Below are 15,156 nucleotides of genomic sequence, written 5' to 3' on the forward strand. Positions count from 1 at the left end.
GTGTCGCTGGTGCCTTAAACCGACCCTGTAGCACCTGCGACCAGACAGTAAAGATGCTGTGGTCCTTAGTGTGTCACGAATATGTAGTATGTGCCCTACGCCTCGGGCAGAAAGTGCTTAGCCTGTCTGACGCTGACTCCCCATTACCGAGGTACCTCGGCTCTAGCTGGAGCCTTGCGGCACCGGAATGCCGAAGCGGAAAGACTGCACGAGGCGCCGCGACAATGCGTGGGCCGTGGCCATGGCGAGCGCCCCGGGCGGCGGCGGCGGCGGCGGCGGCGACGACGACGACGACGGTGGCGGCGGCGGCAGCGACGCGCATCTGCGAGCGCTGCGGCACAAAAACTCGGCCAGCAGCTGCCCGCGAGGTCACGGAAGTCAGCGCCCTGTCCCCACGCTCCCCTGCTCCTACTCTCTTCAAATACCTAATGGACCTGTTGTTCTCCCTACCCAGTCATCGACTCCGTTAACGGACTGTCGCTGTACAACACGATATCACTATGCGACAACATCATTTCCGAGGTCTTCCCGGTCTGTTTGATGACGTGTGTTTTCAGGTGATCATTTAGTTCGTCACTAGGATTGTTGCCCACGGTACGCCGAAGACTGACTTCAGTTCTCTTGTTCAGGCTCTGTGAAAGCGGTGTCGTAGTGCCCATTTACACATTCCTTGAGGCGTTCAACTAAGCATGCGCCAGCGAGAAAGAGAAAATTTGCGCGAATGTCACGGACCACAAAACACACATCAGTACTGCACCCACAGAGATCAAGCTATCATGTCGTCGAGGGCTGAAAGGAAATGAGCGGTTTCTGGTTTCTTTGCGGCCGTTGCATTACTTTGAGATGACAAAAAAAGGTTCAAATCGTATGGGACTTAACTGCTAAGGTCATCAGTCCCTAAGCTTACACACTACTTAACCTAAATTATCCTAAGGACTAACTCACACACCCATGCCCGAGGGAGGACTCGAACCTCCGCCGGCATTAGCCGCACAGTCCACAACTGCGGTGAGATGACAAAAGTCATGGATACCTGCTGATATCGTGTCGGACTTCCTTTCGCCTGGCGTAGTGCAGCAACTTGACGTGGCATGGACTCAAACAAATCGATGGAAGTTCCCTGCAGAACTACTGAGCATTGCTGTCTCTATAGCTCTCCATAATTGCGAAAGTGTTGCAGGTTCAATAGTTTGTGCACGAACTGACATCTCAATTATATCTCGTAAATGTTCGATGGGATTCATGTCTGGCGATATGGATGGCCAAATCATTCGCTCGAATTGTCTAGAATATTCTTCAAACCAATCGCGAAAATTGTGGTCTGGTTACAAGGCGCACTGTCGTCCATAAAAATTCCATCGTATTTGGGAACATGAAGTCCATGAATGGCTGCAAATGGTCTCTAGGTAGCCGTACACAACCATTTCCAGTCAATTATCAGTTCAGTTGGACCAAAGGATCCAGTCCATTCCATGTAAACACTGCCCAGATCACAGTGCTTTGTTGACAACTTGGGTCCATGGCGTTGTGGGATCTGCGCTACACTCGAACCCCACCATCAACTATTACCAACTGAAATCGGGTTCATCTGACCAGGCCACTATTTTCCAGCCATCTAGGGTCCAACCAATATGGTCACGAGTCCAGGAGAGGCGTTGCAGGTGATGTGTTGTTAACAAAGACATTACCGTCGGGCGTCTGCTGCCGTAGGCCATTAACCTCAAATTTTGCCACACTGCCCTAACGGATTCGTTCGTCGTACTTCCCACACTGATTTCTGCTGTTATTTCACGCAGTGTTGCTTGTCTGTTAGCACTGGTAACTCCCTACGCAAACGCCGCTGCCCTCAGTCGGTAAGTGAAGGCCTTAGGCCACTGCGTTGCCCGTAGTGAGAGGTAATGCCTGAAACTTGGTATTCTCGGCACACTCTTGACGCTGTGGATCGTGGAATATTGAATTCCCTAACGATTTCCGAAACTGAATGTCCCATGCGTCTAACGCCAACTACCATTCGCGTTCAGAGTCTATTAATTGCCGTCGTGCGACCATAATCACTTCGGAAACCTTTTCACATGAGTCACCTGTTTACAAATGACTGCTCTGTCAATGCACTGCCAATTTATACCTTGTGTACGCGATACCACCGCCATCTGGACATGTGCATATCGCTATCCCATGACTTTTATCACCTCAGTTTATATATGCAATGGTATACGATAACATGCGAGACCGCCCCCTCTAATTCTTCTACTTTCTGATCTTACCAGAGTGATTCCAGTAGCAGGGCTTTCCTCAGGATCCAGTGCTAATTAATGAAGTTACGCAACATATTTTTGATAACGTGACCATGTATATAGGCGTCTAAGCACTGTATCCCGAGTAGGGTCTCTTTGAATCTTCTGTAACTCCTTCCTGTGAAATGCGATTTACTGTCTATGAAGCCAACATGTAAGTCACAACATCTACACCCTGCACCCTACATAGCAGGTATTTACGCTGAAACAGTGTTTTTGAAAATACACACATGCTCAAAGCAGACTATATTCAGATGTGTTAGCAGCGACATGAAAACATTTGTCTCACCGCTGTGGATGAACCAGCTGTTATTGTATGTATGTCGTCGGGAAGGAGCACGCCTTTCTTCTTCCAGTCTTCTTGCACGCTGTCACAGTTCCAGTCGCTTACAGCAAAGTCTTGATGCTTCAGCCAACCTGCCATGATACCTACTACATCAGATACTGGCATGCAATGGGATTTAACGCTATCCCCTGCCATGGTGCCGACTATTTCAGGTACTGGTGTGCAATGGGCTTTTACAGTGAATTTACTTAAATGACATAATTTTCTGCTGTTGCATCTTTGCAGTGGAAATACTGGTAACAGTAGCTTTAGTATTGCAGTATAATGGGAGGTAATAAATGAAAACACATATATGAGCAGATACATTTTTATCGAGTAATCATACGTGGGATGCACTACATCAACAGGTTCTTTCTTTACCTTAACATCGGTACAGAATATAGAAAATAAAGCCTTCTTGTAAGCACAGAATTCAGCATGTATGTCTCTCAAATTTATTGCCAGTACATTAGTTTCCATTGCCACTATATTGACCCACTATTCAAAGTCGTCTACATGCACACTCTCCATACGGAGATCCTCTACAGTGTCCCTATAATAGCTTTAACACAAGGCAGGCATCTGTTCAGTCTTTCCAACACAATGGATAGCACAGTCTGTAGACCGAACGAGTCTTTAACGGCGGAGTGCTGTAGATAAATGGATGTGTCACCTTTCACACGAAGTACATAGTCATGGTGCACTGTTGTAATGGATAGAGTTAGAGCAGCACAGTAAATGTTCAGAGGAGGAGGGCTCTTATGATACTCGGCGGACAGCTGTTGCTCCATGTAGGATTTTGCACGACACAGTTCATATTACTCCACCTCCATAAACCACACCTTAACATTTTTAGCTGAATTATAGATCTCTGTCACAACACACCAAATTCTGTCTGAGGATGCTTCTGTGCCGATATGTAAATGCTTTGAAGCACTAGCAGTTAAATTATACACTGAAGTGAATAGTAGTGTTGCATTTAGCTTAATTGGTATCTTCTCATCCACTACATCCTCACTTTGTACATGCATCATCTCTGGATTATTGTGCTAAGGTGCGTATGATGGGGTCCAGTACCGACCTTCGTCATGCTGATTAGGGCCCTCGGTGCAATTTTGCGAATCAGGGGTTGGATGGGTGTCTTCAACCAACAATAACAGCTCATTGTCCTGCTCCAACAAGCTGGCCAGGTGCACGACAAGATCCCAGTGTGCTGCTGCTGCGGATCCCGACAGGCTGGGACACATCATTGATGCAGATCCCGACAGGTTCGAGGACGTCGCATACACTGATGAACAAAGAAGAAAAACCGTTACAAGCGATAATAGCAGCATAAATACTTCATCTTCCTCACAAGTCAGTAAGCACAAACATTAAGCAAGGAGTGTTTCCTCTTCTGTGGCTTCTGCCTACTCTGCTGCCGCTGCGGCTGGTCAGTGTAAGATGATCTTGGCTGACGCTTCGTGCTGACTGCAGCTGAGGCTGCACAGCTGCTGGGCCCACCTTATATCCCTGATTTGATTGGATGCTGCCTTCCTATTGGCTGCTGCCAGTTTCAAGCGCCTCTGGTGGCATAATTGTGAACTGGACCACATGCTTGGTCCTCTGGATTGGAGGCAAAGGTCTCTTGTGAGGAGGAAAACTGACTGTGAATTTCAAAAATGGCAAGTAGTTACAACAGCAGCATCGGTCTGCATGACTTGTAGCATGCATCTTGATACCATTTTGCTGCGTAGCCATTATCTATTGAACGGTATTTCCCTTCTTCTTCAGGCACTCATCCAACATAACACCTTTCCATTCTGCATGTAGGAGGCTATGGGTGCAATCCTTGGCTGTGTACGTACAGGCAACATGACTGTTAAACTCCTCCCGGTCAGACACCAACAGTTCTTCGATAGAACACATCCCACACAGTAGAGAGTATGGCAAGCGATTGATGACAGCATGAAAGGGTTGGTTGGTTGAGGGGGAAGTGGATGGAGATGAGCTATTGAAGCTCTTCAGTGGTATATAGCACATATACGGATATGCTTCCACTAAAGCGAATTAGCGCCAACTGCCCACCTCTCCTGTTTTGAAAAAGTGAATAAGTGGAAAATCTCGGTAGTTTGTGCCTACACATGAGCATGTATCAGTTGCGACATGCATCTTGGCTCTATCCCTCTGCATTGTCGCAATCTGCTGAACCGAATTATTCTGCTTTTTTTCCTACATTCTTTGATTATCACAATCTTCCACCCCTTGTAATGAACTGTGGGTGTAGTCCTCCCTCAAATGCATCTATTGAAAGCTGCTCTATTCTTCACATTCATCCGATTGACCGAACACATCGTGATGCTTCCACAACGACAACTCAGCATAGACTGAACCACTCACACCAATTCTGGTCACGTGAGTGGAAAATCGCACAAAAATTTGAATGTCCCATAAATTTCAGTGTGAGGGGGTGGGGGTGGGACATCAGCACTGCCGCGGGACAAAGAAATTCCCGCCATTTTTGAAATGTCGGCCATTATGTGAATTTACCGCCCAAATTGGAAATTTCCGCCAATAGGATAGTTGGGTGAGGGTTAGGGGGAGGTATGGGGAGGGTGAGGGGGAGGGGACCCACGTGCCAGCTGGAGAAAGCACATGACGTCATCCAGGGTTGGGGCTGGGGGTAGGGGTGGGAGGGTGGGGGTAATTAACTGCTTAATTTAGTTAATTTGCATATCAATTTGATATAAAAATTGCACTGCACCATCCCACTACTTTAACGGCCCGACAATGTTCTGGGTGCATAAAGGCCAATGGTCGCGCATTCGTGCATTTCTGTGATTGCCACTGATGTATTTACATGCTTAACTACCTTCTGGGTAAATTGACCTTAGCATCAGAATTTGGCGTCAGAGGCCATATGTATCAAAACTAAATACACACGTCAAAAAAGTTTTGCAGCGGCCCGGTTCCCAAAACTCCTGAAGATAGATGTTGACTGTGGCTACTGTATCACAGACACAGTCCCTTTCACCAGGGATGTCACTAAAACCGCCCAAAGATGTAAACAACTATGCATGAGCAGCGCCTATTAGATGGAGGGGGTCCGACAGCCGATCACTTCCAGTCATTCCAACAGTACACGGCTCGTGTTGTCTGTGGTTCAACCATGCCTAGACGGTCAGTACCGCGGTTCGATCGCGTCCGCATTGTTACTTTGTGCCAGGAAGGGCTCTCAACAAGGGAAGTGTCCAGGCGGATCTGAGTGAACCAAAGCGATGTTGTTCGGACATGGAGGAAATACAGAGAGACAGGAACTGTCGGTGACATGCCTCGCTCAGGCTGCCGAAGGGCTGCTATTGAGTGGATGACTGCTACCTACGGATTATGGCTCGAAGAAACCATGACAGCAACGCCACCATGTTGAATAATGCTTTTCGTGCAGCCACAGGACGTCGACTCAAACTGTGCTTAAGGCTGCATATTGCACAACTTCACTCCCGACGTCCATGGCGAGGTCCATCTTTGCAGCCATGACACCATGCAGCGAGATAGAAATGGCCCAGCAACATGCCGAATGGACCGCTCAGGATTGACATCACGTTCTCTTCACCGATCAGTGTCGCCTATGGCTTAACCAGACAATCGTCGGAGACGTATTTGGAGGCAACCCGGTCAGGCTGAATCCCTTAGACACACTGTTCAGCGAATGCAGCAAGGTGGAGTTTACCTGATGTTTGGGTATGGCATTATGTAGGGCCGACATTCGCCGCTGGTGGTCATGGAAGGCGCAGTAATGGTTGTACGATACGTGAATGCCATCCTCCGACCGATAGTGCAGCCATATCGGCAGCATGTTGGCGAGGCATATTCGCGCTCCCCATCGTGCACATCTTGTGAATGACTTCCTTCAGCATAACGACATCGCTCGACTAGAGTGGCCAGCATGTTCTCCAGACATGAACCCTATCGAACATACCTGGGATAGACTGAAAGGGGCTGTTTACGGACGACGTGACCCACCAACCACTCTGAGGGATCTACGCCAAATCGCCGTTGAGGATTGGGACAATCTGGACCAACAGTGCCTTGATGAACTTGTGGATAGTATGCCATGACGAATACAGGTATGCATCAATGCAAGAGGACATGCTACTGGGTATTACAGGTACCGGTGTGTACAGCAATCTGGACCACCACCTCTGAAGGTCTCGCTGTATGGTGATACAACATGCAATCTGTGGTTTCTGTGACCAATAAAAAGGACAGAAATGATGTTTATGTTAATCTCCATTCCAGTTTTCTGTACAGTTTCCGGAACTCTCGGAACCGAGGTGATGCAAAACTTTTTTTTTCTATAGATCTAGAAGTATGCATATGTAGCGATAAAACAGGGTGACCGCGTAAAACTAATCGCAGATGTCAGACTGAGATTCATTGGAAGATCCTCAGGAAACGTAAGCGAACGAGGTCGCGTGGTGGTTAAGACACTGGACTCGCATTCGGGATGTTGGCGATTCACATTTTTGTCCGGCCATCCAGATTTAGTTTTTTCGTGATTTACCTAAATCGCTCCAGGCAAATGCCGGGATGACTCCTTTGGAAAGGGCACAGCCGATTTCCTTCTCCACCCTTTCGTAGGCCGAGCTTGTGCTCCATTTCTAATGACCGCATTGTCGAAGAGACGTTAAACTCTGATCTTCTTTCTTCTGTCTTTCTGGGAATGTAGTCCGTCAACAAAGGAGATAGCCTACAAAACTCGTTCGACCAATACTTGAATATTGCTCATCATTCTGGAATACATACCAGATAGGTTTGATAGAGGAAATAGAAAAGATCCAAAGAAGAGCAGCACATTTCATTATTAATTTAGTGAATGCGAAAAAGTTACGGAGGTGTTCAGCCAACTACAGTGGCAGACGATGCAAGAGAGCCCTTCCGCATCACCGTTTGGTTTACTGTAAAGATTTCAAGAGTGTACGTTCCTAGAAGAGTCAACCTATACATTGCGTGCTCCTACATACATCTCGTGAAGATAAAAATTGAGAGATTCGAGCCTACACTGAGTCATACCGCCAATCGTTCTTCCCGCGAACAATTCGCAAGGGCAGGCCAAGGCGTCAGGCAGTCAAGGTGTTAAATCACGCGGTCTTTCCGCCTTGCCGACATATGCTATCTTCTTTCTTCTCGAAACCACTTTCCCAGCCCTCCGCGGGATCTGTAAAGTGTACAGCTGCAGGCTTCTTCACCAATTGAAATTGCTCTTGTGAGTGGCCGCTTCGGCTACTGTCGACAGCTTTCGTGACAAATCATGCGCTTTCACGCACGCTTAAAAAGCCTTCTGTTCCATGCAACATGTAGCAGTAAGAGCGGGGAGGGAGCGATGGGGGGGGGGGGGGGGGGGGGGGCGGGGGGGGGGGCAGCCTGCATAACCCTGGAGAGACTTGTGCGCTAAAAGAAATGTGTAAAAAGGCTCTAAAAGTCTATCTACACGTTACTTTTAGTGTACATGAGTCTTCGGACTTGTCTAAATCGCTCCCTTTATCTGGTTACTGCATGATATACGGAATCAAAGCCAAATCTATATCCATGAGTGAGAGAGCATCCGATATTACTCGAATGCTGCCTCTAGAAACCGAAGCTTTCACTAACTCGCCTGTTTTAAAAAGGGAAAGACAGTCTGCAGCTGGAATGCAGCTTGTAAAAACTTTCCGCATGGTATCGATCTACTCACTATTATCTAGATCAGTTGCCATGCTCCAAAACCCAGAGGGCTGGCTATCGCATAGTCCATTTTACGCTATGGGTTAACGAATAACACTTTTAATTGGAATAAGAAACTTCTGTATGACATCCGTTGAACTGACATATGGTTAATAGTGAATCAGTGGAATTATTTTCTTCCGATTAGCTACATTTGTTTACGATCCAGTATTACTGTCATAGTCGAAAAGACGCAATAAAACAATACTAATTAATTGCGAGGAAGTTCAAAGCCCTTGGGTTCTTAATCTAGGCTGTTATTGACCATAACTCGTAAGTATCCTTCAAAACTGTCACATAGTGGAAGCAACATAGAGATTCATGGAACGCAAAGAAAACTACCTTTCCAGGGATTTATATCTCGTTAGAAAGCTTAAGTGACGGAGAATCCGGGAAACTTTCTACTTGGATTGAGGATTTACCGAAATAAGTAAGTAAACTGCGTCGTATTTTCGGCTTCGAAACAACTCATTGGTATCGATGTTAACACCAAAATCCTAATTATAATTTTACACTGTTCAATTAATTGAATAGCACTAATGAAGTCACAGCTTTGAGAAAGCTAACTTCAAAATACGTTTTTGACGAAGAGACGCCAAATTTACTCTCTAGTCCAATTATGTGTACTATTAACAATCAAAATTTTAAAACCATATTTATGTAATCAATCGTCGATGCAAAAATATATATTTTGTTCAAAACAATCTTTAATATCTGTCCTATTTGTAATGCTAATAATGTTTCCTAATAAACACTGATGTAAGGAAATCACATTGTAGTAGATATTATGGTACTGGGAGTTTGTCAAAGACTTTAGACTTTCATGATACGAAACTTATTTCTGACACAGGTGTCTTAAAGTAAGAACATACAGGGTGTTTCAAAAATGACCGGTATATTTGAAACGGCAATAAAAACTGAACGAGCAGCGATAGAAATACACCGTTTGTTGCAATATGCTTGGGACAACAGTACATTTTCAGGCAGACAAACTTTCGAAATTACAGTAGTTACAATTTTCAACAACAGATGGCGCTGCGGTCTGGGAAACTCTATAGTACGATATTTTCCACATATCCACCATGCGTAGCAATAATATGGCGTAGTCTCTGAATGAAATTACCCGAAACCTTTGACAACGTGTCTGGCGGAATGGCTTCACATGCAGATGAGATGTACTGCTTCAGCTGTTCAATTGTTTCTGGATTCTGGCGGTACACCTGGTCTTTCAAGTGTCCCGACAGAAAGAAGTCACAGGGGTTCATGTCTGGCGAATAGGGAGGCCAATCCACGCCGCCTCCTGTATGTTTCGGATAGCCCAAAGCAATCACACGATCATCGAAATATTCATTCAGAAAATTAAAGACGTCGGCCGTGCGATGTGGCCGGGCACCATCTTGCATAAATCACGAGGTGTTCGCAGTGTCGTCTAAGGCAGTTTGTACCGCCACAAATTCACGAAGAATGTCCAGATAGCGTGATGCAGTAATCGTTTCGGATCTGAAAAATGGGCCAATGATTCCTTTGGAAGAAATGGCGGCCCAGACCAGTACTTTTTGAGGATGCAGGGACGATGGGACTGCAACATGGGGCTTTTCGGTTCCCCATATGCGCCAGTTCTGTTTATTGACGAAGCCGTCCAGGTAAAAATAAGCTTCGTCAGTAAACCAAATGCTGCCCACATGCATATCGCTGTCATCAATCCTGTACACTATATCGTTAGCGAATGTCTCTCCTGCAGCAATGGTAGCGGCGCTGAGGGGTTGCCGCGTTTGAATTTTGTATGGATAGAGGTGTAAACTCTGGCGCATGAGACGATACGTGGACGTTGGCGTCATTTGGACCGCAGCTGCAACACGGCGAACGGAAACCCGAGGCCGCTGTTGGATCACCTGCTGCACTAGCTGCGCGTAGCCCTCTGTGGTTGCCGTACGCGGTCGCCCTACCTTTCCAGCACGTTCATCCGTCACGTTCCCAGTCCGTTGAAATTTTTCAAACAGATCCTTTATTGTATCGCTTTTCGGTCCTTTGGTTACATTAAACCTCCGTTGAAAACTTCGTCTTGTTGCAACAACACTGTGTTTTAGGCGGTGGAATTCCAACACCAGAAAAATCCTCTGTTCTAAGGAATAAACCATGTTGTCTACAGCACACTTGCACGTTGTGAACAGCACACGCTTCAGCAGAAAGACGACGTACAGAATGGCGCACCCACAGACTGCGTTGTCTTCTATATCTTTCACATCACTTGCAGCGCCATCTGTTGTTGAAAATTGTAACTACTGTAATTTCGAAAGTTTGTCCGCCTGAAAATGTACTGTTGTCCCAAGCATATTGCAACAAACGGTGTATTTCTATCGCTGCTCGTTTAGTTTTTATGCCGTTTCAAATATACCGATCATTTTTGAAACACCCTGTATATGTACAGTGTTCTGTAAATTTACTTATTGCGCAACACTGTCAAAGACTGCGCTATATACTACACTGGGCAGTGATTTGCCTATTAATTAAATGGAGATATATAAAAAGTTACACGGTCTATGTTTTTGAGAGGCAACGTAGGACATTAAATCTTTCTTCACGAATTCCAGGACCTGGGAGCAGACAACACAAACTTTCATCTTTGAAGAAAACAACGCAACGAAATATAAGTACTAGTATTTCAGTTTAGCCCAAATCAGTTATTTGGCAGCAATTGAGTTTGCAGTCCAAGCTCACAGTATGTGGGAGCACTTGAAAATTTCAAACAAGACAACTGAACTCCGATTATAAGCTGTGCATTTCACAGCCTCCGCGCTACGCAGACGAATCGATTTAGAGGAGGAGGAAGGCAGAATATGGCAACTTGGTGCAAAGAACAAATGGCTGTTGAATTGAACAATGTGAACTGAAGCAGTCTCTTTTTGACATCAGAAGTAAAGATTATCACAACAGGAGCAAACGTAATACACCATTTAACGAAATTTGCTGTATGTTGAAAGAGCAGAGGCCGCAATAACAGTGGAGCAAATTAAAAAGAAAAAAAAACTCTTCATTGACCTTACTGCCGAGAAAGAATCACCAAAGAGAAGTCGTGCTGCAGTGAGGATACTGGCGCAATGAAAGTGCAGTTTTTGACAGATTTCGTTTACTGGACACGCGCTTAACGGAAACCAGCAACGTGTCTATATACAACGAAGACAGGATTTCTAAAAAACAGCATCTCTATTATTTCTGATGGGAAGTAGCTATTTACACGGTCTGACAAAAAAAAAAAAAAATTGAAGCGTCCAGAAGGGAGGAGGAAATGGAATGAAACTTCATGGGTTGAGAGGGTATGTGATGTTATTTCATAGATTACAAAATCGATTCAAATTTACAAAAAACTTGACAGCATGAGCGCACTTACCTTGCAGCCCCCTCTGACCTGGATACATGCATTGATTCGGTTGTTATAAATCTGTTGTATCCTCTTCTGAGGCAAGATGACCCACAAATGTTGTGCCTGGTCCTTGATAATCTGTACTAGCACTGGGACAGAGTTGATGTCCAAGCTGCTCTCACAAATGTTCTATCGGCGACAGATCTGGCAATTTGTTACCCACAAGACTACTTTATCATCACACAGACAGTTCATAAAACGACGTGCTGTGTGGGGGAGGACATTTTCCTGTTGAAAAATAGCGCCACGATGGTGTGGCGTGAGAGACAGCAGATGAAGCGAAGGGTGTTCCTGACGTACCGTTGTGCCGTGAGAGTCGTGGTACCAGCCGTGACCCGAAGTCATACCCGACGGCTTCCCGCACCACGATGCCAGGGGTAACACCTCTGTGCTTCTCTAGAACAATTGAAGAACGGGACTTTTCCCCATGTTGCCACCATACTCGACAATGGTCTTCCGGGCTAGTGCAGAAACGATATTCACCGCTGAACAGAACACAATGCCATTCATCAGGAGTACCTGCTCTCTGGTCACGACACCACTCCAAACGCATCCATTTGTTTTGTGATCCCCAGTCTGGCTGCTACTATCATCCCACTAATGGTGCGGGAAGATACAGAATGCTGCAGACAGTCCATTAGTTATTGTTGGAGGGCTTCCGCATTTGTGTGCAATACTGTCATTCTCCCTTGGACCCTTGTTGAAGAGGCTGCCTGCCCTCACGTTCCTGTGCAGTCCAGTATCACATCCGAAAGCCCCACAAACCTGGCCATTGCGCGGCCAAATGGAGACCCACAACGAGGATCCATTCAGACTCTTCGGGTGACGATAACGCTACCTCACACGGGTATGCGGCATTGCCGTTTCGTTCACAGCGATGATTCGACATCTGGTGCTGATCACGCCTGTTATGCACCCTACCAGGCTCGGTAACAACACTAAATACGAACAGCGCTAACGCACTCTGGTCGCCATTCTACCTGTTACGAAGAATTGCATCTTTAATTATCCATACAACCGCCGATGGTGTGTTCGTATACGAAGTTACATTGACGTCCAACCTTGTCTTCTGGGTGCTTCGTTTCTTTTTGTCACAAAGCGTATTTACATTTATTGAAATTCGGAGTTTTTTTATTCCGTGTAATGACACGTCCATCAAAAGAAGTTAATTTAGAAGAAATGTTAAGCTTGCCACCCTTCTCCCGTCTGCACATCCGTATTTTTCACCTAAAACGACCGTTTATTTTTTCGTGCTGTTCCCCGCAATGGCATATAATGCAGCGGCCGCAGAGAAAGCAGAGTTGCTGATCTCCTTTCAGCACTCTACACCATCTCTGTGCGATCAATACAGATGTACGCTATCTGAAGCTCGTAACACTGGACTTTCACTTTCGCTCTAACGCGCGATCTTTGTGTGTTTTAAGGCACGTGTAAATGGACATTTTGCGTATGATCACTGCTTGCCTCACCGAACAAAATGTCAGTCACCTCCTTAAAAGAACACACTGATTGCTTTGGGGTGAGGGGGGGGGGGGGTTTACATGCTGTGGAACTGTTACCAGTTGGTTAGTTAGTTAGTGAGTTGCCTGTTTTGCGGATTATAAATACAACCTTTCGCTGTGCTGTGGGACGATTCTATTCCATATTTATAGCTCACTTCCTCAGCCAAACACATAGCTATCCGCAACGATTCTGCATTTCTCTATGCTTCCTTACATTGCTCGTTGTGTGCTGTCGATGGTGGATCTCCACCTGCATATCTAGGCGTCAAAATGCTACGAAGTATCTTCCAGCACCTCCTGAAAGTAAGCGCAGCCTTTCTCCTTTAGCTGTAGCGTGAGCCCCATTTATGCGTGTATGTCATATTATTGTTTGTTTGTGTGTGTGTGTGTGTGTGTGTGTATTATGAAGGCGTGTGTTGTTTCAGGTCGCAGGAGGCGGGTGTGTCGAGTCCTGGCAGCGGACAATCGGAGTCCTCGTGTGACACCACGGCCGCCGCCACAGGTAAATTTCAGAAAAGAAGGAAGGTTAGCGTCTGCTGTCTCATTCATAAAAACGTTGGTAGAGGCGGAAGGAAAAGAAATGATCTTCCCTGCATTCGCCTTAATCGACCTAGAGAAATTACGAAAAAACGAAATAAGGATGGTTGGACGGGAAATTGAACCTCACTGCTTCCGAAAATAAATACTGCACTCCGCCTCTTAGGAAACAGAAGTCGTCTGCTTTCCGATTTCTTTTCATTTGGATATCGTTTCTGGACGAATCTATAACGTCAGCCCATGAAAATACAGTGTTTTTTCGAACAGTTTTGTAGCCAGTAGTCTCACAGAGCGAGCGTCTTACAGAAGCCTCTTCAGGACCTCTGGATTACATACCAATACATTCACTCCCTTTCGATATAGATTATACATCGCTGTCTATTAGGGTCCAGAATGAAGTATGTTGTGCTGGAAACGTCAATGGCAGGTTTCCGATAGACACCAGACAGGGGATCGGAAATATCAAATGGCTCTAAGCACTGTGGGACTTAACATCTGAGGTCATCAGTCCCCTAGACTTAGAACTACTTAAACCTAACTAACCGAAGGACATCACACACATCCATGCCCGAGGCAGGATTCGAACCTGCTACCGTAGCAGCAGCGCGGTTCCAGACTGAAGCGCCTAGAACCGCTCGTCCACAGCGGCCGGCCTGAAATATCCAGATATTAAAGAATAATTTATCGAAATATCTGGAATTGAGAAAGTAAATTCCGGTTTACACTAATGTTGATTTCGAGCATATATATAGCTGAAATCATTACATAGTTCTATGAAGTAGTGGATAAAAACAACAGTTGAGAGGAGTGAAACGTAAGCGTTCACTAGACATACCGCACTGCTCGACTCGCGTTGTCCTCCGGCCAGCAACAACATCACCGCAAGCAACTGCCTGCGCTCCGTTGAATGGTTACAGCAAGCTAACTGTAAGCTGTAAAATCAGGAATACAGAAATAAAAGTCGCTGAGGAATGAAATAAATAGGAAGTGCAGGGAAGCTAAGACGAAATGGCTGCAGGAAAAATGTGAAGACAGGCAGTTATTCGGCCTGGCATTGATTTACAGAGTTGTTTGATTTCCTCCTTATGGATGTTGTGCCAGTTTCTGTCCAATCGGCGCTTCAGATCGTCAAAATCCCGAGCTGGTCGGAGGGCCCTGCCCACAATGCTCCAAACGTTCTCGATTGGGGGAGAGAGATCCGGCGACCTTGCTGGCCAGGCTAGGATTTGGCAAGCACGAGGACTCTCGCCGTGTGCAGGCGGCCGTTATCTGCTGAAACGTAGGCCCAGACATGTCTCCAGATACGTCTTCGCTGGTCATCAGGGCTCAGTTCGA

At 46.0% G+C, this 15,156-nt stretch overlaps 1 protein-coding gene across 1 annotated transcript in view; it reads left to right on the forward strand.

The window, feature by feature from the left end:
- Positions 1–15,156, forward strand: part of LOC126195519 (eyes absent homolog 2-like) — a 211,728-nt gene that overhangs the window by 147,422 nt on the left and 49,150 nt on the right. Inside the window, exon 3 of the mRNA XM_049934145.1 lies at positions 13,710–13,786. Within this exon, the coding sequence (XP_049790102.1) occupies positions 13,710–13,786 (77 nt within the window). The remainder of the gene's footprint in view (positions 1–13,709; positions 13,787–15,156) is intronic.

This window comes from Schistocerca nitens, chromosome 7 (genome assembly GCF_023898315.1).
Source record: "Schistocerca nitens isolate TAMUIC-IGC-003100 chromosome 7, iqSchNite1.1, whole genome shotgun sequence".
Lineage (NCBI taxonomy): Eukaryota > Metazoa > Arthropoda > Insecta > Orthoptera > Acrididae > Schistocerca > Schistocerca nitens.